General features: G+C 38.5%; 1 protein-coding gene, 1 long non-coding RNA gene and 1 pseudogene across 2 annotated transcripts; all 3 read right to left on the reverse strand.

The window, feature by feature from the left end:
* Positions 1-807: 807 nt before the first annotated feature.
* On the reverse strand, positions 808-1,412 carry LOC145064413 (uncharacterized). The gene is made up of 2 exons (XM_079011873.1): positions 986-1,412; positions 808-899 (listed from the first exon to the last, which is right to left on the reverse strand). The coding sequence occupies exons 1-2, from the start codon at positions 1,410-1,412 to the stop codon at positions 808-810; spliced, it is 519 nt and encodes a 172-aa protein (XP_078867999.1).
* A 442-nt stretch (positions 1,413-1,854) lies between these two features.
* LOC145064414 (myosin-17-like) lies at positions 1,855-3,092 on the reverse strand (annotated as a pseudogene).
* Positions 3,093-3,566: 474 nt separating this feature from the next.
* LOC145060965 (uncharacterized) lies at positions 3,567-4,403 on the reverse strand. Its single transcript, XR_013687073.1, has 3 exons — positions 4,240-4,403; positions 3,787-3,933; positions 3,567-3,689 (listed from the first exon to the last, which is right to left on the reverse strand). It is a non-coding gene; the product is annotated as an uncharacterized LOC145060965 (long non-coding RNA).
* Between the last annotated feature and the right edge of the window lie 23,262 nt (positions 4,404-27,665).

Raw genomic sequence — 27,665 nt, forward strand, 5'->3', positions numbered from 1 at the left:
ATTGTCACTACTAGAATGTAGAAACTAACTAAATCAGTTTTTTTTTATCGGTTATGATTGTATCTATATAACCTAATACTACATTGCTATTAAAGAACACATTAAATCAAAATTGTAATCAGATTCGACATTTCCAACCAAAAAAAGAACAATTAATTTCTTTCTACATAAATCTGCTCCATAAGAAAACTTAAGCATACCAAGAATCTTTCTACAATTAATTTCTTTCTACATAAATCTGCTCCATATCCTTAACAGCCCCACCTAAGGAGATGGAGTGATCCTTTTCATTTTGATCCCATTCATCCAAATATGGAATCTCCATTTGTTAAAAACATACAATCAGAATTAAGAACAATATTTTATATTAAAAATAAAGGAAAATCAATAACAAAATGAAAGTGAAAATGAAGTGAATTGACATTCTAACTTTTTTCTTGAGGATAGAGTGCAACTTCAAGTCCTGATTTAGCTGTTTTATCTGTAATCTTTTGGATATGACTGAATGCCACATCTTTGAGATAGTCACCCATGCGTGTCTAAAAGAAATTGTAATTATTTCAGATAAAAGGTACATAAATTAGCACTATAACTCTAAACAAACAAACCCGTGTCCCTGTAGCTCGGGACATTTTTTCTTGCTCCTGAAGATACATTCGAAATGACATAAAGTGATTCAGTGTCTACTGCCCTGCTTTCCCTGCAAAGTTAATCTCATCAAGTAGGTTTGGTTTGGATATATCTCTTTTTCCATGAATCTGTATAGTATAACTGTTCTGAAGTGTTGTTTCTTGTTTACATAATACCTTAATTGGTTTCTGCAATCCCAGAATTGGTGCTTTCTGTCTCTGAATTTAATCTGCTGCTAGTGCTAAATGATGATGTCCAACAGCCTGAGCCTGAGAATAAAAACAACAGTCTATTCTTCATATTCATTAATTATCTTTTGAAAGGCGATAACCTGCCTAACTGTAGTAATACTTACTAGAGGTAGAGGTGTTTGGCTTTGGGGATAAATTAGTCCAGTCAAATGGTCTTGTCTTGGTTTCTGATGCTTTGATCAAATCCGGTAGAGCTTCATTCACCTCTTTACTCCTCTCATGACTCACAAGATGACCTCCTGGAAGCTCTACCATTTTTGCAAGTGGATAAAGTCTGTGTGCAAGCCTTTTTGCATGAGATATTTGAGCAATCACATCACACCTCCCATGAATGACTGATATCAACAAACCATGGTTCCCAATCACTTCTACTTCTTTTTTACAAATTCTGTGCGTCCAACAGGCGTTGACCTGGCCATCAAAACCATGATTTGACTGCATCCCAGTAGCTAATATCCCTTCAACATATCCCTTATATAATACCTGTCTTCTTGTTTTAACTCCAATATGTTGTTCAAGATATTCCTGCATAGATACATGGGGTGAGGTTCAAACTGTATGTAGGATTGGATAATGGATAATATAAGCATCATCATCATATGATATGGTATAAAAGAATGAAACCTAACATGTATGTAATGAGTGTCCAAATCAACCACTACTACAAATTGTAACCCAACAATTTGCAACTATAAAAAACCCTAATCTACCCTCCCATTTAAAACACACTTTTGGCAACATTGCCATATCATCATCTAAAAAATCAATAAATTACCCCTTTTAACCCCACCCCAAAAGGATCAAAGGAAGCCAAAAAAATAAATTGGACCCCAGACATTAATAATAAAAAACCCGAACTGTCCAGGAATAAAAAAAACAACAAAAAACGAGTATCAACACACCAAAAAAAAAAGACTGACTGTAATTCTGTATACACATGTCTGAATAGAGATATTCTATACTATGACATCAATCATTCTGCCATTTGATGTAAAAACACAAAACCTGAATTTTCTTGTATCAAAGGTGGAGGTTCAATCTCTCTTATGTCTACTTGTGGCATAGACTTTGAGATGTCATCCACAAAGAACGGTATGTTGCATCATACACAAATAAATATCCCCATTTTAGACGATTTTGCCCCTGCAAAGATTTTTTTCAAGTCTTGAGATATTTACCTGGAGTCGTCATCTAACAAGAATGAGCTGCTGACTGCATTGTTTGAGTCCTCTTTCATCATGACTCTCATATTTGAAATGACCTAATTATGAAATTGCCCTTAGGATTTAAGTTTTTTATGAGATGGAATTCATATTTGTTATGTGAGTAGTAACTTACTTCTGATGAAACACTGTGGGTCCCGTATTTGTCATCCTAATACATGGTGCTGATTTTGTATAGTTGTTGCATGTTAAGCACCTGCATAAATGACAAAAATGCACAATCTTGAATATAATAAAAGAGAAAAACGGAATTTAAATATTTATTACTATTAAAATAAATTTGCTTATAGGACAAAGTTTATTGGTAATTTCATTCAAAGTCTTGTTGGGCTTTTGGTGTACAACAAAGAATCCAACTTCTTGTCTGATATGCTTCAACTCATCCCATGCGGTCCCCGCATACTGTAAATAAATCAAATATTATTTACTACAAAATCAATTTTTTTAAAAATATATAAAGATATAAAAAGTTCTTACTTCCTCAGTTGCATAAAAACACCATTGCTCTAATTCAACCAATCCTCACTTCACATATTCACCATTACTAAACAAGCAACACTCACGTCTCAACAAAAAACTTCCACCAAAAAAATATATAATCATCAACATTTTTATTCGAAAAACGTTTATATACAATAGAAACATATTTTATGCAATTTACCTGTTGAATAGCTAAACGTTGATGAACGAGAATATCTGTGTGAGTACTTTGCGCACCTAAAAAAGTAAAAATCCATAAACAGTCAAGTAGTTTTTTTTTTATTTTTTATAAAAGAATCAGTTTAAAAGATACCCCCTCAGGAATTTGTCTACATGTGCATTTGTTGCTAGGATTTTACATTATTCTGATAAACTATAATGATACATGAATCTAAGCAGCATCCTTTTATAACAGCTAGAAAAAAGTCTTCCTAAATACTAACTGTCAAAATAATTCTGAGATGCTTGCATCCAAGAAATTGTTATCTGGTTCCAAATCAGATTCCATAACATTGTGTTAGTTTGGTAATCAAAATGGTCAAAGCATCTTCAGTTTTAAATTGGATGCATGTATAGGTTTGAATATTGGCTTCCCATAGAGCTTCCATTTGCACTTGGTTTGATTTGGAATTCTTCTAGACCAGTCACTTGAATCCACTTTCGATATGCCCACAAATGTGTCTTGAGTCTTAAATTTATTCCAATATTAGATTTTATGATATATTTAGCATTAGAATGTCTGATCATGATGATACACCCGGGGTTTGTTGAATTCCTTTTAAAGATGTATGTTTGTTTACAGGCGATCACAACTAGTGGCCAAAAAGGAGGAAGTTCCACGAAAGAAGGCAGTTAGTGATGAAGGTGATGACAACTGGGGACCAATTGATGGTAAGATCCCTATTGTTCATGAGAAGCAACAACCTTTCTTTTTGGCAATTTAGCTAGGGTTTATTCTTGCACCCTCAAACTCTCATTTACTGATCTGTTAAACTTTTGCAACTAGGGACCAACTGATCTGTTAACCTCCCCTTACAAGTTTTGCAACTCTCACATTGTCAACATTGAAATTCATCGGGTTCTTTAGGCAAACTTGTATGCATGCCTGAAATGCAAAATTAACACAAAAAAAATCAGTCATCCTTATAACTTGACCTAATGAATGATACCCATTTAACAAGAAAAGAACTGACAAGTAGTACATCTGCAATAAGAGGGCACAAAATATCTTCCTGTCCATATTGTTTGCTAGCAACAACAACTTTCATCCTTAGAATAACCTCATCTTTGTTCCTCACATCCATCGTCTCAGAACCTTTCTCAACCATATCCTCTATGATCTGGACAACCTATAATGTAAAAATAGAGTGATGTTTATCAGTTTATGATGTTTTGTTTCGTGTAAAAATAGAGTGAATTTTATCAGTTTATCATCTTCTATCAAAATATTGCCTCTAAAGTGCCTGAATGTCACAATTTGGATGCAATCCAACGACTACCATGCTCTCAAATAGCATAGAAGGTTCTTTCAATATACTTTGATGCTAAAAGATTTGGAAATGATAAACAATCATCAAGAATTCAAGATTCATGAACGAAAGATAGGAGTAGAGAAAAAGAAAAAGAAAAAAGAAAGATATTACACATTTACATACCAGGGCATCCAACTGAAAGCTTGCCTATTGACGTTTTTGGCTAGTTAATACTTATGGATTGTAAGTTCTGCTTTTATCTTCAGAAGGAGGAGATAAACCTTTCAGTGCTCTGAAAACTTGATTCTGAAGCTTTTGAAGAGGACTTGTATCCCCTTTTAATGAGAATACCACTGGGCTACTTCCTTCTTCATGAGTTCCATTCCCTTTCTCCATGAGTGGAAGTCAAAGTCGAAGTCCCTTTTGTTAATAATACTAGAATTTTGTTAATAAAAATTGCAACAATACCTAGTTTAGTTCTTGCTTTCCCAACATTAAAACAGGTTTTAAGAGGGAAAGAGAAAAAAAACGCACCATTTGTAGATCTTGGGGAGTCGACTGAGATGATACTGCCGGTCGGATTGAGGTCGTTAGGGTTTCCACGAAGATAACGACGGTAGACTAACACTGAAAGAAGAACAAGAAAGGGGTTTGAAATATTAAAGATGCAAAAACATGAAAGAAGAACTTATACTGTATGGAGGAGAAATGTCACACCCCCAAACCAGACGGCGGAAACGTCCGGGGGTGGAGGACTTCATTTGTAGTATCACAACACATGCATCATAGTAATCAAAGTACAAACAACCATTGTATAATATTTACATGTGTTCAATCATTGTATATTGAAACCAAAACAGTTATACCAAGGAAAAAGATAAGACTCATAATGGCTCCATCTTCTCAAAAAGCTCGGGGAGTACCTGTTATTATTTCCCTGAGAATACAAGTAATTTGAAAAGAGAGTATCAACAATAAGTTGAGTGAGTACATAAGTCTTTATGTTTGCACAGGTGTCTTTGTGTTTTGAATAAGAAAACCGTTCTAGAAAATCCCATATTTTCTGTGGTATGTGAAAAGTAGTTTTATTCTCATAAAACCGTCCTTTTTGTAAACCATTGTATTTGTAAAACTTGTATTTGCGAGTGTGCCTGGCTTCACCAGCTGTTATTGAAAACTGTAGTATACCATTGTACTTTGTATTTTGTAAAATGGTACTTTGAAGGTGTACTTTAGTTGTTATACACTAACGTGTGGTTAATATCTTTTTAATGAGTTATTATAACCATACTAAGACATGAATGCCTAAAACAAACGCCTTGTGAGTGCTTAAACTGTTGATAACAATTGACACTCATTGGCGTGTATGCCTGACTGTAGCTAGCAGCCTGAGTGCGGGGTTGTCAATCCCAATATAGATCTACACAAAACTTGTTTCGATCCCCGGACTAGAGATTCTGGTTATAATGTCAGGGCTTTAGCTTGGTTGTCTAAACTGAATCTAAAAAACTTGAATTGAATGTCTCATAAAAAGCATATAAACATTACATGTATATTAGTTATGAAAACCCAATCATTCTGAAACAAATGATTGACAGTATGTTCTTGACTTAGTATCCTGAACATGTATTTGATAAGTGTAAACCCTTGATTTCTTTTGAATTAAAACCCTTGTTGCATGTAAAGCAGTGTATTCATATGAATTATCTCTCTATGTATCATAAATTATATCTATTATAATTTATATGTACTTTATGAATTTTTAAATAACTATTTTTGCATGTAATCCTTTGCTCAACATGATACAAAGGGTGATTAACTGATGAAATAACTTTTAATTTTATATATTAGTAAAATTGGAATGACCTTCGGACAAATAACTGGTACTATAAGTCCACATCCAGACAAGGAAAAGGACCTAGAATGAATTATTAGTCCTAAGCCATTTAAATCTTATTTATATTAAATTATATATACAAATATGTATATTTGGGAAAAATATAAGTTTATAAAAGAGTTCAAAATTTGAAGTATTTTCGATGCTTTAAAATCATTTTATCGTGATTTGAAATCATTTATTTATAACACAAAGTTGTTGTGTTATACTTGTATTTCCCCTCCCCCCCCCCCCCCCCCTTAAAACAGTAGAAATTATGAAAATACAGGGGTATGAACTCACTTGATAGGTGGTAATTCGGACAGGGTTTCGTTTAACGAAAAGGAGTTTATTTGTCGAGAAACCGGCTCAAATCGGGCAGAGTTTCGACAGGAGAGAGGATGAATTCTCGAGAATTTCAGGGCCGCACGGCTTACTTCGGGCTCGAGTCTTGATACCGGGGCTTTAAGGGTTGTATATAAGCTTAAGGGTGTCGAAAAAGTGAAAGAGAATAAAATTTGGGTTGAAAAGTGTAAAAATTTCGGAAACCCTCGCACCCTATATATAGCCCGAAGGCTCGGATCCGAAGCTGGTGCGAGGCTATGCGAGACTGACACGCGGCTGACAGATGGCGAGGCGAGGACTTATTCTTCGGACCGGAGGCTCGCTGCTGGCTGGCTCGGATTGGACCAACCCTCGGTCCAATGGAAAGGCGACACGTGCGAAGGGGTGTCCGAGGGTGGTGCGAGGCGTGTGCGAGGAGCATCCCCGGTGTGTCTCCTTGCGAGGTTGTCCGAGTGGGATTGGACCGCAGAGGTGGCCGAATCAGGAGATGACACGCGATACTTCGGTCCACTCAGCAGCCGACACGTGGAGGCTTGCATGCGAGGGTTGACGTGGCAGTCACTATTCATGCGATTTTTTCCGGTTTTTTTCTATTTTTCTTTATTTTTTTTGCCAAAACTTGTAAAGTTCATAACTTTTGCATACGAACTCCGTTTTTGACGTTCTTTATGTGCACGCGTAGCTAAAATTATACTCTACGACTTTCGTTTAGACTTCATCGGCTAATTTTGAATTTATTTTTTTATATTATTATTTTAAACAGACCGGGACGTGAATCCGTTATAAATTCATAACTTTTTCATACGACGTCCGTTTTTGTCTGTCTTTTTATCGTTGTACTACTAATGACGAGACCTTCAATTCTCATTTAGGTTGTGTCGGCTAAAAAACCACTCGATCTTTATTTCGAGTTTTTAGTTGTACACTGCTACACTGAAACTTCGAAAAATCATAACTTCCTCATAAGAAGTCAGATTTTGGCGTTCTTTTTATGAAAGTTCTCGGTTTAACATAAACTATAACTTTCATTTAGATTGTTAAGGCTAGAAAGCCTTTTATAAAAAATTCAGTTTTTACACCGAACAGTGTTTTGTCGGTTTTTTCGCGGATTTTCGATTGGTCATAACTTCTTCGTTATAACTCGGATTTTAGTGTTCTTTATATTTTTGGAATCCTTATTACAATCTCTATCAATTGGTTTAACCCAATTAAGATTATTTAATAATTTATTTTTGAGGGTCAATTATGTAAATATACATAGTATGCAAAAATTTCTCTTTATTTAATTAAAAAGAAGTACAATTTGACCTACACTATTACATAAGTTTGAAATAACGGTTTGTTACATTATCCCCCCGTTAGAGAGAATTTCGTCCCGAAATTTACTTTACAGATAGACTAGGGAAAAAGATGTGGGTATTTTTGTTGCATTACATCCTCCCGCTCCCATGTGAATTCAGGTCCCCGCTTTGCATTCCAGTGGACCTTCACTATCGGGATGCGGCTTTGTTTGGTTTTCTTAACTTCCCTGTCTAGTATCTCTACGGGTTCTTCCACAAAATTGAGGCTCTCGTTTAACTCGATTTCCTCGAGTGGTATTACAAGAGTCTCGTCGGAAAGACACTTTTTCATGTTTGAAACATGGAAGGTAGGATGAATGTTACTTAGTTCTTGGGGTAATCGAAGTTTGTAAGCTACAGGGCCGATTTGGGCAAGAATCTCGAATGGTCCTATATACCTTGAGTTCATTTTGTCAGGCTTTCCAAAGCGTATCATGCCTTTCCAGGATGAGACCTTTAGCAAAACTCGGTCGCCAACCTGGAATTCCAAGGGTTTTCTCCTTTTGTCTGCGTAGCTTTTCTGTCTATCTCTGGAAGCTTTAAGTCGTTCCCGAATTTGTACGATCTTTTCAGTAGTTTCTCGAATAATTTCTGGACCAGTGAGAGCACTGTCAGGAGTTTGACCTCTAGCTAGCTGCGTGTCACCCACTTCAGCCCAGCACAGAGGGGATCTGCACTTGCGGCCATAGAGGGCTTCGAATGGAGCACCTTTTATGCTAGTGTGATAATTGTTGTTATAAGAGAACTCAGCAAGGGGTAAATGAATATCCCATGCCTTCCCAAAGTCTATCACGCAAGCTCGTAACATATCTTCTAACGTTTGAATCGTCCTTTCACTTTGTCCATCAGTTTGCGGATGGTAGGCTGTGCTCATGTCTAGCCTAGTTCCCAGAGCATTTTGTAAATATTGCCAAAAACGAGAGGTGAATCTACTATCTCGGTCTGAAATAATAGATATTGGTACACCATGTAGTCTAACAATCTCTTTGAGGTATGTTCTAGTTAGCTTTTCCATCTTGTCGGCCTCCTTGATTGGTAAGAAGGGTGCGGATTTGGTTAATCTATCGACGATTACCCAAATAGTATCATAACCACTTGATGTCTTGGGTAACTTGGTTATGAAATCCATTGTAATCCGCTCCCACTTCCATTCAGGGATTTCAAGTTGTTGTAATAAACCTGAAGGTTTCTGGTACTCTACCTTAATTTTGGCGCAAGTAAGGCACTTGCCCATGAAGGTAGCGATTTCGGCCTTCATGTTAGGCCACCAATATAGCTTATTAAGGTCTAGATACATCTTGTATGAACCTGGGTGGATGGAGTATCAGGTTTTGTGTGCTTCATTCATAACCACATCTCTGTAACCACCGAATTTTGGTGTCCAGATCCGGTTCATGAATTAATAGACTCCATTATCCCTGACTTCGAAGTTCTTATCCATTCCTCTCAGAGTTTCACCTGCTACGTTTTCAGGTTTCAAGGCTTCAAGTTGAGCTTCCTTGATCTGTGTGGACAGATGTGAATGGATTGTCATGGTCAATGACTTTACCCGGCGTCCCGAGTATTCTTTTCTACTAAGGGCATCAGCTAATACGTTTGCTTTACCAGGGTGATAACGAATTTCACACTCGTAATCGTTCAGTAGCTCCACCCATCGTCGTTATCTCATATTCAGCTCTTTCTGATCGAAGATGTGTTGGAGACTTTTATGGTCCGTGAATATTGTGCATTTCGTGCCATATAAGTAATGTCTCTAAATCTTCAGAGCAAACACCACTGCTCCTAGTTCAAGGTCATGTGTTGTATAGTTGACTTCATGTGTCTTTAGCTGTCTTGAGGCGTAGGATATAACCTTTCCTCTTTGCATAAGAACACATCCAAGCCCTTGATTAGAAGCATCACAGTACACTACGAAATCCTCTGTCCCTTCAGGGAGAGACAGGATTGGTGCACTACACAAGGCTCGCTTCAGTATTTGGAACGTTGTTTCTTGCCTTTCTCCCCAGCTAAAAGTTACACCCTTTTAAGTCAGAGTAGTAAGAGGCTTAGCTATTCGAGAGAAATTTTGAATGAATCTGCGATAATAGCAAGCAAGACCTAAGAATTGACGGATTTCTGTAGGTGTTTTGGGTGCTGACCAGTTTTCAATTGCCTTTATTTTGGAAGGGTCGACGTGTATTCCTTCTGAACTGACCACGTGACCTAGGAAATCTACCTTCCTGATCCAAAATTCACATTTTGAAAACTTCGCATAGAGCTTCTCCGACCTAAGTGTTTGTAATATTTGACGAAGATGTTGGCCATGTTCCTCTTTGCTCTTTGAGTATATTAGGATATCGTCAATGAAGACTATAACGAATTTTTCCAAGAATGGACGACACACTCTGTTCATTAGGTCCATGAACACTGCAGGTGCATTCGTCAATCCGAATGGCATCACTATAAACTCGTAATGACCATAACGAGTTCTGAACGCGGTTTTGGGAACGTCTTCCTCCAAAATTCGTAACTGGTGATACCCGGATCTTAAGTCTATTTTCGAGAAGTAGTTCGCCCCTTGAAGTTGGTCGAACAGATCGTCAATGCGAGGCAGAGGGTATCGATTCTTGATGGTAAGTTTATTCAGCTTGCGGTAGTCTATACACATGCGGAATGATCCATCCTTCTTCTTTACAAACAAAACCGGTGCTCCCCAAGGTTAGAAGCTTGGTCTTATGAAACCTTTGCTTAGGAGTTCGTTAAGTTGGCTGGATAATTCCTGCATCTCGGAAGGTGCAAGACGATAGGGGGATTTGGCTACGGGGGTAGCTCCAGGGATTAGGTCGATTCGGAATTCGACTTGTCGTTCGGGAGGCACCCCTGGAAGATCATCGAGAAATACATCGGAAAAGTTGCAGACCTCAGGAATGCTTGCGATATCTTTCACTTCTTGCTTTTTGTCTACCACATGAGCTAGGAATGCACAATACTCCTTGCGAAGGTATTTCTGTGCCTTGATGCAAGAAATGATCTGAAGGTTCGTTCCGGGTTTGTCGCCATAGATAATAAGAGTTTCGTTAGTTGGCTAGTTCAAACGAATAACTCTTTCATAACATAGGATGTCGGCATGGTTGGGGCACAACCAATCCATACCTATTATGATGTCAAAACTTTTGATAGAGACCGGCATAAGGTCTATTGGGAAAGACAAGTCATTTAACGTAAGGGTACATCCTATGTATATAACATTGGTGGATTCGGATTTCCTGTTAGCCATTTCTACTGTGAAGGTTTTATTTAGTGGTTGGGAGTTCTGGTTTAGTAGATGTTTAAAGTTATGGCTCACGAAGCTCCTCTCGGCACCACAATCAAAAAGAATGCATGCATTAGTATTGTTGAAAAGGAACGTACCCGTGACCACAGCAGGGTCTGCCACCGCTTCTTCGTGACCTAGTGCTAGAATTCTCCCAACCCTACTGGCATTTCCAGCTTTTGGATAATCTTTCTTGAAATGCCCCACATCACCGCATTTGTAGCATGCTCGACTTACTCCAGCGGCAGGTACTTGGTTAAGGGGTTGAGGGGGTGTTCGACAGAATTGGGCAGTATGCCCTTTCCTGTTGCAGTTACGACACTGCATTTCAGGGCAATTTCCGATGTGGTGAAAATTGCACTTGTTGCATTTAGGGAGACTACCGGCATAGGGCTTAGTTGGTGCGGGGTAGTTACGGGCAACAGCAGGTGCAGTAGTAGGTATGGTAGCAGGCACAGTAGTAGTATGGACTGCCACTATTTGTTGCTTCTTTGAAGGTTCCAGAGGAGATTTTCCCTTCCTTTTGTTCTAACCCTTCTTCTTGATGTTGTTGTTGTTCTCCCTAGGTTGTTCTGGGGCAGTAACCACAGAGTTTTGACGGTTTCCGTGGTCAATAAGTGACTATGCCAGTTCCTTGGCACTGTCAAAGGTGACATGTTTAGATGCAATGACACTTGCTTGTATCTGGGGGACAGTCCCCAAATATACGTTTCAATCTTTTTGCTCTCTGGAGCAACCATTTCCGGACACAGAATCGCCAAGTCACAGAATCGATTCGTGTAAGTCGTTATGTCGGCACCGGCCATAGTAATACCCCAGAGTTCTTGTTCTAATTTCTGAATTTCCCCTCGTGGGTAGTATTCACGCATCAGCATGATTTTTAGGTTCTCCCAGCTTATAGTATTAGCCACTACCAAAGTTAGTGACTTAACATGGCCATTCCAGCATGTTAGGGCTCTATCTAAGAAAGTAAAGGCAGCAAATTTAACTTTGCTACCCTCTGGATAGGAGCAGATTTCAAAGACTGCTTCTATCTTCTCAATCCATTGCCTTAAAACCATTACTCCTCCAGTTCCATTAAAGGTCCTGGGTTTGGCATTCGAGAAGTCTTTATAAGTGCACTCCCTCGAGTGCTCATGACCCTCGACAAGGTTAGAAGGACGTGGATCAGCTCCCGACCCACTAGTACCGGCAGCATTGATATTAGATAAGGCAGCCGCTACAGCTGCCGTGACTGCCGCTTGGAACATGGCAGCATCGAATTGAGGGGGTGGTGGTGGAGGTGGCGTCGGTGCTTCCGGTTCATTGTTACGCCTTGGATTCCTACGACGAGGCATCTTTTTTTTTTTTTTTTATAAAAGTCAATAAAAATATAGTGAGATATCAAGAATGAATATGAATTTGATATCTCTGAACTTAAACACTTAATTCAATAAGAATCTTGTAAAGAATTGAAAATAGATGTCCACTGCAAGTATAACTTGCAATAAGGTAATATAAACTGGAGTGATTATTTTTCAAAGAGTATCTAAATACATGTCGATTGAGTTGATATCTATGTAATTTGTATATGAGACCTTCAAGCAGGTCCATAATACTATGAAAGTATCGATATTAAACCGACCTACCGAAAATAAAATTTTTCGCGGCCGTATCGAAAAGTATGAAAAACAACACTGGAACATATCCTTAATCCCAAAACTTTGGAATGGAAGGTTTGTGAAAATTGTAATAGCTCTTGTTGAAGTAAGGTGCTTATTATTTTATTGATGCTTGATTTTGTACATGTCCTGAAAGTAGTCTATACATTCAGTGTATTAAACTAGAAAAGTAGCGTAAACACTACTTGCGACGGTTGCTGCGACGGTTACTGGGTTCCGCTTCGTCTTGCGATTTCCAGCGCCTTTCTTTGGCAGCTTGATGCTCCCTTAGTTCTTTGATTTCTGATTCAGCAGCATTAAGTTGCCTTTGAAGGGCCTCAGTATGGTGTTGGGTATCATCTTGCATCTCGTCAAGACGAAGGATATCAGCAGCGTTAGCCTGCGCAGCCGCATTCACTTCTAGGATACGATTGATTGACATCCTTGATTGATCGAATTGTCGGGCAATTCGGTTCACTATAACTGGAAGAGCTCTGTCGGCTGTTCCTCCTTTTGAGACATTATAAAAACCTCGTGCCATTCCGTAAGGAGGGCGTCGACCGTCTTGTCGACTCCACTAGTTTATGTATTGGCCCCACTCGGGTATGGGGATTGCTTCCTCTTGTCTCGGGGGACGTATCCCCGGGTTGCAGACTTGTGGCTCTGTATATGTACCGCTTAATTCGCTGTCCTCAAATGGTTTTTCATCTGAATCTTCTTCTGGATCCTCTTCTGGATCTTCCTCGGGATCTTCCTATATCCATCATTGATTGCCATGATTTGGAAAATAAGGGTCCCCTGGTAGATGATGTCCTGCCATTGTGTCTGTAAGAGAATGAGGTTATGTGAAATGCCTGAAAAGAAAACTAAAGCATATCGATGTTTATAATATTCTTATAGTATTTTATGTTCTGTTCTTAGAGTTTCTTTGGTAGTTGGTAAGTTTTAGACATGTCACAACACTAGTATCACTCCCAAACACATGTTGGTCATGTCTGAAATCAATATTGTTGATCAGGCTATATTAATTCTAGATATGATTACATAACAGCCCGGGTTTAACTGTAATGTTCAACATCCAAATACTTTTAAGTTCTTATGACTATGTACTTGTAGGTATGAGGGTTAGTATACTTCTTTAAAAATACTTAAAATTCTTTAAAAGTATACTTGTAGTCAGAGCTCTTAGCCCCAATGTATTTATAGTTTGTATATCTTCTATGGATTGATATACTGAGTTCACTATAAACAATGCTCTGATACCAATCTGTCACACCCCCAAACCAGACGGCGGAAACGTCCGGGGGTGGAGGACTTCATTTGTAGTATCACAACACATGCATCATAGTAATCAAAGTACAAACAACCATTGTATAATATTTACATGTGTTCAATCATTGTATATTGAAACCAAAACAGTTATACAAAGGATGAAGATAAGACTAATAATGGCTCCATCTTCTCAAAAAGCTCGGGGAGTACTTGTTATTATTTCCCTGAGAATACAAGTAATTTGAAAAGAGAGTATCAACAATAAGTTGAGTGAGTACATAAGTCTGTATGTTTGCATAGGTGTCTTTGTGTTTTGAATAAGAAAACCGTTCTAGAAAATCCCATATTTTCTGTGGTATATGAAAAGTAGTTTTATTCTCATAAAATCGTCCTATTTGTAAACCATTGTATTTGTAAAACTTGTATTTGAGAGTGTGCGTGACTTCACCAGCTGTTATTGAAAACTATAGTATACCATTGTACTTTGTATTTTGTAAACTGGTACTTTGAAGGTGTACTTTAGTTGCTATACACTAACGTGTGGTTAATATCTTTTTAATGAGTTATTATAACCATACTAAGACATGAATGCCTGAAACAAACACCTTGTGAGCGCTTAAACTGTTGATAACAATTGCCACTCATTGGCGTGTATGCCTGACTGTAGCTAGCAGCCTGAGTGCGGGGTTGTCAATCCCAATATAGATCTACACAAAACTTGTTTCGATCCCCGGACTAGAGATTCTGGTTATAATGTCAGGGCTTTACCTTGGTTGTCTAAACTGAATCTAAACAACCTGAATTGAATGTCTCATAAAAAGCATATAAACGTTACATGTATATTAGTTATGAAAACCCAATCATTCTGAAACAAATGATTGACAGTATGTTCTTGACTTAGTATCCCGAACATGTATTTGATAAGTGTAAACCCTTGATTTGTTTTGAATTAAAACCCTTGTTGCATGTAAAGCAGTGTATTCATATGAATTATCGCTCTATGTATCATAAATTATATCTATTATAATTTATATGTACTTTATGAATTTGTATATAACTATTTTTGCATGTAATCCTTTGCTCAACATGTTACAAAGGGTGATTAACTGATGAAATAACTTCTAATTTTATATACATATACAATTTTATATATAAGTAAAATTGGAACGACCTTCGGACAAATAACTGGTACTATAAGTCCACATCCAGACAAGGAAAAGGACCTAGAATGAATTATTAGTCCTAAGCCATTTAAATCTTATTTATATTAAATTATATATACAAATATGTATATTTGGGAAAAATATAAGTTTATAAAAGAGTTCAAAATTTGAAGTATTTTCGATGCGTTAAAATCATTTTATCGTGATTTGAAATCATTTATTTATAACACAAAGTTGTTGTGTTATACTTGTATTTCCCCCCCCCCCCCCCCCTTAAAACAGTAGAAATTATGAAAATACGGGGGTATGAACTCACTTGATAGGTGGTTATTCGGACAGGGTTTCGTTTCACGAAAAGGAGTTTATTTGTCGAGAAACCGGCTCAAATCGGGCAGAGTTTCGACAGGAGAGAGGATGAATTCTCGAGAATTTCAGGGCTGTACAGCTTACTTCGGGCTCGAGTCTTGATACCGGGGCTTTAAGGGTTGTATATAAGCTTAAGGGTGTGGAAAAAGTGGAAGAGAATAAAATTTGGGGTGAAAAGTGTAAAAATTTCGGAAACCCTCGCACCCTATATATAGCCCGAAGGCTCGGATCCGAAGTTGGTGCGAGGCTATGCGAGACTGACACGCGGCTGACAGATGGCGAGGCGAGGACTTGTTCTTCGGACCGGAGGCTCGCTGCTGGCTGGCTCGGATTGGACCAACCCTCGATCCAATGGAAAGGCAACACATGCGAAGGGGTGTCCGAGGGTGGTGCGAGGCTTGTGCGAGGAGCATCCCCGGTGTGTCTCCTTGCGAGGCTGTCCGAGTGGGATTGGACCGCAGAGGTGACCGAATCAGGAGATGACACGTGATACTTCGGTCCACTCAGCAGCCGACACGTGGAGGCTCGCATGTGAGGGGTGACGTGGCAGTCACTATTCATGCGATTTTAACCGGTTTTTTTCTATTTTTCTATATTTTTTTGCCAAAACTTGTAAAATTCATAACTTTTGCATACGAACTCCGTTTTTGACGTTCTTTATATGCACGCGTAGCTAAAATTATACTTTACGACTTTCGTTTAGACTTCGTCGGCTAATTTTGAATTTATTTTTTATATTATTATTTTAAACAGACCGGGACGTGAATCCGTTATAAATTCATAACTTTTTCATAGGACGTCCGTTTTTGTCTGTCTTTTTATCGTTGTACTACTAATGACGAGACCTTCAATTCTCGTTTAGGTTTTGTCGGCTAAAAAACCACTCGATCTTTATTTCGAGTTTTTAGCTGTACACTGCTATACTGAAACTTTGAAAAATCATAACTTCCTCATACGAAGTCAGATTTTGGCGTTCTTTTTATGAAAGTTATCGGTTTAACATAAACTATAACTTTCATTTAGATTGTTAAGGCTAGAAAGCCTTTTATCAAAATTTCAGTTTTTACACTGAATAGTGTTTTGCCGGTTTTGTCGCGGATTTTCGATTGGTCATAACTTCTTCGTTATAACTCGGATTTTAGTGTTCTTTATATTTTTGGAAACCTTATTACAATCTCTATCACTTGGTTTAACCCAATTAAGATTATTTAATAATTTATTTTTGAGGGTCAATTATGTAAATATACATAGTATGCCAAAATTTCTCTTTATTTAATTAAAAAGAAGTACAATTTGACCTACACTATTACATAAGTTTGAAATAACGGTTTGTTACAAGAAACTTACCTAAAGTTGCAGGAGAAGAAGTGTTTGTGCAATCAGAGTAGTTTTAGGGTTTCCTTCAGTTACTCCCTTCACATCTCTGACAATCTTCCTCTATGGAGGAGAGAGATGAGAGAAAACCCGGTAGAGGCGGAGATACAAGAAGGTGGATGCATCGATTAGGGAGAAAACAAACTCAAAGTGTGGAGTGAAGTCGGATTTAGGAGAAATTGTACCATTTTTAGGGAGAAATCGAACCAGTTGGTATATGTTGTTGATCTTCTTTGCCAGGATTACTGGCCCGTGAATAGAGAGAAAGGTTAGTGTTTCTTAATTTAGAGAAAGGTTAGGATTGATAGAATTTACGGGAAAGATCTTGCGGAAGGAGTTGATAAAGCCCAAGGCTGTGATGATGACCATATGGGATAACGAACGGCTGACTCCGACGTAGGTGCAATATGCGTGCATTGATGCTTTTTCTGAGTTATAGAATGGGGAGGTTCTTGATTGTGAGAACCTGAACTAATTCGAAGTTGAATTCACAGTTTTTGATCTAAGGCACCGTTTCTCAAGAACAAATTAGGGTTCTTAATATTTAGGGATTTATGATTTAGGGTGATTTGGGGAGTCGTAGTAGGCGTGATGTTCAATTTTTTGGGAATGAAAAATGGTTGTGAATGATTTAGGGTTCTTAGCAGAGGATTGGATTTTAGAAGGAGAAGAAGGAGTATCGGGCGGGGTGTTTAATTTTTTTGGGATTTCATTTCCCAAAAAAATACGTAGAACGCGCCTTCATAAAAAAACATAAAGCGACGCCTTTACACGATACACTTTTTATGATAGGTGCCCTCCGTATTTCTTTTTTTTTTCTTTTCTGACACTAATGTCAGGGCACGCATAAATGTGTGTCCTCTATCCTTCAAATTTTAGAAGAGATAACATTATTTTTAAGGCGCACGTTTTTGCGTATCTTAAATCACTGCGTGTCGTTGTTTGCGCGTCATTAAAGGGCTGTTTTCTAGTAGTGACTCCTACAAAATTCCAAAAGAATGTCACGTCTTTTCGAAATTATTCCTTAAACGATCCAAAGTGGAAAGGTATTTTACCAACTCCTAAACCTTCAAAATTGAATCAATTCGACATCAAGTCAAAACCTAGGAGTAATTCACATGCCAAAACTTTTTCAAATTCCAAGGGAACTATAGTCAAATCCCACCCACGGACCGGTCACAAGTCTTCAACCACACCCTTTAGACCGTTGACCAAGTCCGGTGTCTGGATAAACGGGAAAAACCTTTCCTTTGGATTTTATCTGCTAAAACCATCTCGTCCAATCCAACCTCGTAACATCACTAAAGTTGCAAAACACCCAGGACTACGTCGAAAAATTGACACATAATATGTTCCTAAGACTCATGTGCATGGATCCAGTAAGAAAGTTTATCATGTGACCCCGAGATCCAAACTTGTTTGGGTGCCCAAACTAACCCATTAATTTCTCTGGTAATGTGCAAGGAGGAACAAGAAGAGGAGTGGTTAATCGATAATGCCTGCTCCTTACACATGACTGGAAAGTTAGAATACCTTTGCGACTTCAGGTCAATCTGTAACGGTGGACACATCACATTCGAAAATAATGCAAATGGAATCATCAGGGGTTACGGTGTATTCACCACAGGAAATATTTCAATTCAAAAGGTTGCTTATGTAGAAGGCCTCAAGCATAACTTAATCAACATGGGCCAACTATTCAAAGCTGGTTATCGGGTTGAATTTGATAGTGAATATTGCTACATAATGACAAATGATAGAAACACCTGCTTGATCAAATCCAAAGTTGAAGGGACAATGTATCCTTTGGATGTCTCACTGATCATTGGCAAATCGCAGTTGTGTTTTTTATCAAAAGCAGTATCCGAAGTTAGTTGGTAGTGCCACGGCAAGCTAACTCGTCTCAAGTTCAGATACATCAACAACCTGGTCACCAAAGAACTATTTTGTGGTCTCCCAATCTTAAAGTTCAAAAACAATATGTTGTGCGCAACTTGTGAGTGTGTAAAACAAACCAAGGGAAGTCATCCTCTGATTACCGACTCTTCAATAGTTGAGCCTTTAGAGCTACTATATATTGATCTCTGCAATCCATCTACCGTAGCCAGTCTTCATCACAATAAATACATTCTGGTTATAGTTGATGACTTTACTGGATTCACTTGGGTCTTCTTCCTAAGACTCAAATCTGACACACCGCAGGTCATGATCAACTTTATCAAATAAATAAAGCTCCAAATCAAGCTACCAGTCAGAAGGATAAGAAGTGATAATGTAATAGAATTCACTAATCAACTCTTGAATACTTTCTTGGCTTCCAAAGACATTAGTCACAAGTTTTCATCTCCCTACACACCATAACAAAAGGGAGTAGTAGAGCGAAAAAATCACACATTGGATGAAGCAGTTAGATCGATGTTAAACTTTGCCAACCTTCGTCTCTACTTCTGGGTCGAAGCAGTGGCAACTACATGCTTTGTTCAAAGCTGAAGCATCATTTGCAAACGTCTTAACAAGACTCTGTATGAGGGTCTCAACAACCGCAAACGGTTTGTCCGATGCTTCAATATTTTTGGATGTAGATGTTTTGTGATCAACAATAAGGATCACCTCGACATATTTGCACCGAAATCAGATGAAGGCATTTTCTTGTCTACTCAACTAATAAAGTGTCCTACAGGGTTCTCATTAGACGTACAAGACTGATAGTCGAAAGCTTCGATGTGAAATTTGATGACTATTATGTCCGCAACATTGCTCCGTCAATGAAACAAAAGCTATCCTAGAAAGTGATATCGCAGCCTCTTCGAGTCCCCCTAAACATATTTGAAATCAACTATGATGATCTTTTTGATCCCGCAGAGACAACTCATGTCTCTGAAATCATGGTGTCTCCATTAGCTCAACAACAACATTCTGAAGTATCTAGTCCAACCGTATCTTAAGATTTGACACTCAGTACTTCCACCTTGCCGGTTGAGGGGGAAAGTTGTTATGCAGTTCAAATGACAACCATCGAGGTTCCAGTACTATAAGATTCAGCTCCGGTGTCTACCCGCAGAGTCACAATCCAATCAAATTTTTCCTCAGAGTCCGAGGATGAAGAATTGAGAACATCGACACAAGAAAAAATCCAAGGGTTATCACTCACTCATTAATCCAGGGGGAACTCCCATCCTCAATCCAGGGGAAGCTCCTTCAACTATTATTGTTCAAAATCCTGCTGTCCAACATACTTTTGCAGGCTACTCCCAAGTCGAGGGGGAATTACCTTCTCCAACCATAGAAGCCTCTGATGTTGAAGATATTCCCTCTACCGCAACACTGATCATTAACAACCTCGTCTTCATATTTATACGAAGGATCACCCACCATGTCAAATCATTGGAAACCCATCCGTAGGTATACAAACTCGATCCTCTAGTGATTTAACTGATCACTGCCACTATACAGCTTTCATGTCCTTAGTCAACCCTTGAACCATAAAAGATGCACTCTTAGAACCCACCTAGATCACCCTAACACAAGAGCAGTTAGCTGATTTTGAAAGGAACAAAGAGTGGAAACTAGTACCGAAGTCAAAAGGCCATACAATGGTCGGTACTAGATGGGTATACAAAAACAACCTTGATGAGTCTAATGCGATAGTGAGAAACAAAGCAAGGCTAGTTGCTAAGGGGTACAATCAACTTGAAGGCGTTGACTACGATGAAACATATGCCCCTGTAGCTAGAATGGAAGCAATATGCATTTTCTTAGCGTATGCGGCACACAAAAACATCAAAGTACATCAAACGGATGTAAAAAGTGCCTTTCTGAATGGAGAGCTTAAGGAAGAATTTTACCTGAAAAAACCTTCAGGCTTTGAGAGTCTATAATTTCGAATCCATTACTACAAGCTAGAGAGAGCAACATACGGTCTTAAACAAGCACCAAGGGCATGGTATGAGACTCTTTCCGAATTTCTTGTAACGTCTGGATACAAAAGAGGTGTGATTGATCCCACGTTATTTAGAAGGGAAAATGGTAATCACTTGATGCTCATCCAAATATATGTCGATGATATCATTTTTGGCTCAATAGATAAGGGTATGGTGAATGTGTTTGCAAAGCTCGTGACAAGTAAATTCCAAATGAGCATGAATAGAGATATCAACTTCTTTTTAGGACTTCAAGTAAAACGAGTCCCCCAATGGATATTCATGCATCAAGAAAAATATACCTCTGAGCTGCTGAAGAAATTCTCAATGGACAATTGTTCCTCCGCCAAGGTCCCGATGGCCTTCGGATACAATATTTCAGTTGATCCTACCAGAGAATCAGTTGACCACAAAACCTATCATGGAATGACTGGGTCATTGATGTACCTCACTGCAAGTAGGCCGAATATTGTCTTTGCAACAGGCTTATGTGCTCGACACCAAGCTAACCCTAAAGTATCTTACTTGACAGCAACCAAGCAAATTCTCAGATATCTAAAGGGAAGTAAAGAAATAGGACTCTGGTACCTTGTGGGAAATGACTTCAGCCTTCAAGCGTTCACATATGTTAATCATGCAGGATGCAGATTAGATCGAAAATGTACTTCAGGTGGATACCAATTCTTAGGAGGAAGACTAGTTAGCTGGTCTTCAAGGAAGCAGAATTATGTATGGTTGTCTACCGTAGATGCAGAATATGTGGCCGCAACCACCTGTTGTTCCCAAGTCCTTTGGATGAAGGCTCAACTCATTGACTACGGTTACAGAATGTTGCGGGTACCAATTTACTGTAATTTAGAGAGTGATATAACGATTTCTCATAATCCTATTCACCACCCTAAGACGAAGCAAATTGAACTATGGTACCAGTTCATCAAGGATCACATCCTCAAAGGTAACATTGAACTCATTTTTGTTCCCACTCATCAAGAAACAGTTGATGTTTTTACTAAGGTGCTTGATGCTACAAAATTAAATGGCTTTTTGGAAATGTTAGGAATGATGAATTCAGGCCCTCAATTCTTCTTGAATTGATAGCTACCACAGATCTCATTTGGTCTCCAAGTGTGAATGAATTGCTTCTTTTCTTAAAAAAAAACACTTGAAGCATTATCTTCACTGCGGTTCTAAAATAGTATATTCATATTATTTATTGTCGGTATACCTGTATACCGCAATCATATATGATCAATATATTCTTTGGGTCCTTTTATTTATTTTATTTGTAACTTCATGATCAAGTGTTCTTTCAGCTAATGCTACCGCAGTCAAATTGCGTACCACCGCAGTCATCTGAATCCAACCGTAGTTGCGATAAATGATCCCGTAGTCATAACTTCATAAAAGATGTGAATAATGTTGTGTGCTATTTAATGGACTTTAAAAAAACAACATTCTTTCAAACATTCATTTTGTCGCACATGACAGTTTATATCCACTTTTAAATAACTTTCCTTCGACAGGTTCCTTTTTCGGATAAAAAAAATGAATCGTTTTTCCCATAAATGAAATCTTTTAGAAATCTTTTCCTCAACTAGTCATATCACCCGGCCGTTGGTTGTCAAATCCGTTTCCACTTCCCCATTTTTCATAACGGTTAAAAAAAAATTCAACCCCACGTTCAGGCGGCGTGTGATAATGGTATTGTATTGCAGTAAATGCTCCTCTTTTCCCAGAAACACTTTCTTTTTTATTTATTTTATTGTTGCTGATAATGGTAAAAACCCAAAGTTTTTTAACTTTAACAGCTGTAGTAAAATTAATTACAATGATTTTTGAAATCCGTAGGTATAAATCCCCCCAATTTCTCCCAAGATAGCTTTTACGCTATCTGAATCCTTCGACAAACTCTTTCTCTTCTCCATCTTGTTGCTCAAATAGTTTTCTGCAAGTTCTAAAACAACTTTTAACAAAAATGGTGAAATCTGGTGTTTCAAGGAAGCAATCAAAAGCTTCCGGCTCTGCTCACCCAACTGGTTCTGAATCTACCATCAAGGATCAAATCCCTTCCATCGCATCGAGCAACTTCAGGGCCATCTTCAAAGATCACCCTTCATACAACGAGGCAATCAGAGTGATGATCAATTTTCTTCCAAAACATCCACTATATGGCGCATTCAATTCTTTCACATAAGCTGTTCTAATGGCAGTTCTATTCAAGTGTGCATTCTATGCTTTCCGTCCAAGTCACAACCTTCAAGAAGTACATCTCAATTTGGTGGATGATTCACAGGTGGTCCTCACAAAAGACAAGTTTTTGAATGCAATCAGCCTTAGGTTTCTTCCCTCGACAAGATTTTACTCTCTAAGCCCTAATGATGTAGTATCAACTCTGTATCAAATAGGTTACCAGAAGAAACTCAAAGGGATTGGCAAGTTCAAGAAGAAGCAACTTTTGGCTCTGTGGCAGTTTGTGTGCCACTTCATCATCAAAAGTCTCTCCGTAAGAACAGGTGGAACGGACAACATGCGTATCAAGCTCCTAGAACTAGTATGGAGCATATACATTGGAAATGTTGTATATTGTGGTCAAATATTATGGGACGACTTCTTGCAGTACATTCCCAAGGAAGCTACAAGAAAAGATGCAACCGAGCTTACTTTTGCTCTATTCTGGTCGCTATGCATATCAGATTTGCACAAGGATGCCAAGATGGATATGGGCAACGACATGAACCTATTTTCCACTCGCGATCTAAAAAGGTACACAGCCTCTAAAAATCAAACTATTTTTGGACCCATTAGGAGGTTGCCAATATATATTCTAGATTCCATTGGACTTACAACTCTTGATGTAGTTGACCATGTTGTGGCTACGAGTGGTATAGACCCATACCACTCTTCCCTGCCCAGACCAAGTCAGTCTACCATAATCCCTACCGCAACATAGGTTCCTCCTAGTACCGTAGTGCATACCGCAACACAGGTCGCCCCTTCAACCGCAGACCAAGTGGCTCAACCCAAATTCAAAAGGGTTAAGTCAATTGTGACATCAAAGAAAGCACCCATTAATACGGTGAAAAAGGGTGTTGGGGTTCAAAAGAAACGTAAGTCCAAGACCATACAATCATGTGTTGCGGTTCATATATCTCCTTCTAAAACTCAAGATCCCCCAGTGAATGTTATATATGATTCTCATCATGAGTCTTTGAACTCACAAGATGTTTTAGATGGAAGAAACTCAAGCTTACCCTCAGTCAAAGCAAAATGCATACCACAACTCGTACAACTATCTCTCAAAAGACTCTGGTAGACATTGGAGCTACCGCAGGCTCACCCGTTCATACCCTATCTCACCACTCAGATATAATGAGTCTATCTATTTCATCCCACCATGGAGACACACCCCCAGTCGGATCCCAATTGGATCTAATTCGTTTGAGTCGCCATAAGGTCTCTAGGGCATCACACTTGAACTATTTTGAGCTTGAGGAGTTGAACTCCATATTTCTTCATGTCGCACAAACACATGTTGTGCTGCAGGGCACTTCTTCAGCCCTTGCCAGAACTGAGCCGAGACCAGACTTGACTTCAAGTCAAGGAGACTAAGGAAGCTCATAAAATCCTATTCCACCACCATTACTTACAAGTGGTCTAGGCGTGGGGAGCACAATCGTGCAAGGAACCACGAACCCGAGGGACACCTCGGTGCGACATCAAGGATTTGACGATTATCAATAAGATGATTAGTGGGCTGATACCATCCAAGTACTGAGTCCGGAATCAGAAAATTCGAAGCGTTCAAAAGGGCAGTGCAAGCTAGGAAAGCTCAGCAAGTTCAACAACAACAAAAAAAAAGGAAAACGATTTTCAAACCATTGCGAAATATTGGGCAGATTCTTTCAGGAACGCGAAAACTATTCATGAGATCTTGATGATTCAGCAATGGATGTCCCATATAGAAGATACTGTTCACCAAGCCAAAGTCACGGAAGGTGGTGCTAGACCTTCAAAGTCCCCTCCAACTGACAAAGTTCATGATTCAAATGAAGATGGAACCACGATTAAGATAAGCTCAGGCCCAATGTTTGGCATTGATGATATTAACTTGGAAGATGTTCAACCGCCCCCTCATTCAGAAGAAATCAAGATGGTGTTTGAAGATTAAGAGTCGAGTGGATCCCAACACTCCATGTCGAAGCCAAAAACAAAGAAAAAGAAAAAGATTGCAGTATCACGAAAAGAGTTTGGAAGTCTCTAGGCCAAGGTTGATCAAATTTTGGCCACAATCACAACTAAGGAACCAGCAAATACCAAAGTTCCTATAACTTATTCCTTAGTGGAAACGGTGGAAACTCTTGAGACAAGGGAATGGTTGCTTGCTCAAAGAGTTAGTCTCTCAATCGAAATGGGCATTAGAGACTTGGATAATCGCCAAACTGCAGATCAAAAAGAGTTCATATACTGCTGAAAGGCTTATCAAGGAAATAATAAAATTGAAGGATGAGTTAATTGCCTCGCTTGACAAACAATATGCTCATTCCAAGCAACTGGTAGATGAAACCCACAATGCATATGAATCCAGCCATGCAGTTCTACAAACAACATTCGATGGCTTACGGAGATCCCTAACTGCATATTCAAGTGTTGATGAGATTTTGCGACTCACCAAAGAACTCTATCAACTCCTTTTCAGTCAAGAAATCCCCAACAACCAGCAACTCTGTTATGCAATGAAGTCTCAATTTAATGAAGCTTTTTCAAAAATGGATGGACTTAAGCAATGGTTTGAGGAGCAACAATTTGTTACTTCCTCAAAAGGGGAAATGAGACCCCTTTGCATTCTCATCATGAATAAGGTCATTCTCATTCCAAGACTCCTTCAATTCATCAAACTCCTCCAAGAATTCCAACTCCGAAACAATCTCCTCATCAGACTCCTCTGCAGTTCAGAAACTTAGAGCCAACAATGTCCTTAGATCATTCTCAAGACTCACCGGGCACTCTTCAAAGAAAAAGAGATTGGAGGGCCGCGAAATTTATTGAATAGATATGGCGGGCACATGCTTTTGATACAACCATGGATGAGTCCTTAATCAACTATTGGGTAAATCCTACCCAAAGGCTTCTCGATGAAAATTATAGGCCTATCATGACTTATACTAAGCCTCCATCTGATGGGTATTTGGACATTTCAATCTCTCCCAACTCCAAGTTTTTCCCCATGTTAGAGCCATATGATCTCAACCTCCCAGATGATTAAAGACTTCCCCTTAAATTTGAACGCTTAAACTTGTCTCATGCAAACCATGGGGCTGACTTTGAAAAAATTTGGTCCAATGATAGACCATTATGGGTGAAGGATTATAAAGTGAGGAAATTTATGAAGACTGACTTTGTTCAGTATACCGTCACTAGGATAGGAGATGATTACATCAGGATGCAGGCTGACTTTCCCTGCAGGAACCCCGGAGAAATTTTCCTGATTCCAAGGGTTTTCCAGATCAAAGTTGAAAAACATCTGAAAATGAAGATTGCCTGTGAGCAAGCTTGTGAGTTTCTGAAGGCATTGATCTGTGATTTTGGAAAATTAGATGCCGATATTCATCCTGTCCTGGCCAAGAAGTTCAACTTTCCATTGTTTGAACCTGCATTAGGCTTTACTGAAGGTTATCAAGAAATGTCACTTGGAGCAACAAACTTTCCAGAGTTACGAGTGATTTATAAGAAAGCCAACAGTGATCGCAAATACTTCATTCTTATTACCGCAATGCATAGATTGACCAATAAGCAACTGGATACAACCCTGGCTTCAGTTCAAAGATCCAAGAATACAACAGAAGAAGTCAGGTTTTAGATAACCATGATAACTCATTTGCTATGCAAAGTGAGGAAATTCTGGTGGATCCTTATCAAATTCCTGGAACTTAACAAGTAAAGAAGAAAGTTTAAGATGTAACTTTAGGGGAAATTGTTGATTCAAAAAGTGACCCTCTTTAACTTTAAGGATTTGCAATCTTGTTTTCTATCTACCATATTTGGAGTGGCTACCGCAATTGAAGTGTGCCTATTGTAGTTAAAGATGAAGAAGTTGGTTTGAAAACTGTAGTGATCTGCAGTCACTACTGCAGTGAAGATTGATGAAGACCTTTTAATAATTGACTTAGCATATTAGCATTAATTTATCCAGTGAACCATGCATGGTCACTTAAGTCAGTAGAATATTAGTTGTTTATTTCAGTTGTAACTTTATCGGACTCTATAAATAGAGACTCCCTAGTTCTTGTAATGTACATCTCTTTCACGGTCTTTTGAACTTTCACTGAAATACAAATATCATTCTCTTATATCTCTATCTTATCTAATATCCAAAATCCTCTTCATCTTAAATTGATCACACTTATTAACTTGTGTTTGAATGCAAACCTTGTTATGAATCAGTTTGATGTTTACTTGATATAAGTTGTTGTCATTTACATTTCCTTTACATTTCCGCAACTAACTATCTAACATTTCTAACTTATTATTCTTGAGCTAACTTGATCCTTTGAGATTAACTTATTACGCAACTATTATCTTGTACTAACGTTTGTTCAAGTGTTTCTCAAAGGTTTACATTATTTCTTAAAATGTTTACATAGGTGTTAAGGTTTTCCCTACCCTAGGCCTCTTATAATAGGCTAAACCACATGATACTATCTATATGGCTACTTCATATCCCGATATTCGGATATATCCTTACTCCTAATCTCTTGCATTGTCACCTGCTTCATCAAGGATCATCTAGAATGCTCCTTCCATCGGCTTTGGTGATACTTTTGGCTTTGTAGCTCCTTCCCTATTTGGGCAGTCTTTCTTGAAGTGTACCTCTTCACCACACTTAAATCAGACTTCTCTCTTGGTTGTGCATTCGTCGGCATAGCGACCATTTTTTCCACATTTGAAGCAGATCACCTCTTTAGAGCATCTACCAATGTGTTTCTGTCTACACTTGTCACACCACTTTTCTTTGTTGTTATCC

Source organism: Lactuca serriola, chromosome 7 (genome assembly GCF_051521515.1).
Source record: "Lactuca serriola cultivar US96UC23 chromosome 7, Lser_US96UC23_V15, whole genome shotgun sequence".
In the NCBI taxonomy this organism is placed as follows: Eukaryota; Viridiplantae; Streptophyta; class Magnoliopsida; order Asterales; family Asteraceae; genus Lactuca; species Lactuca serriola.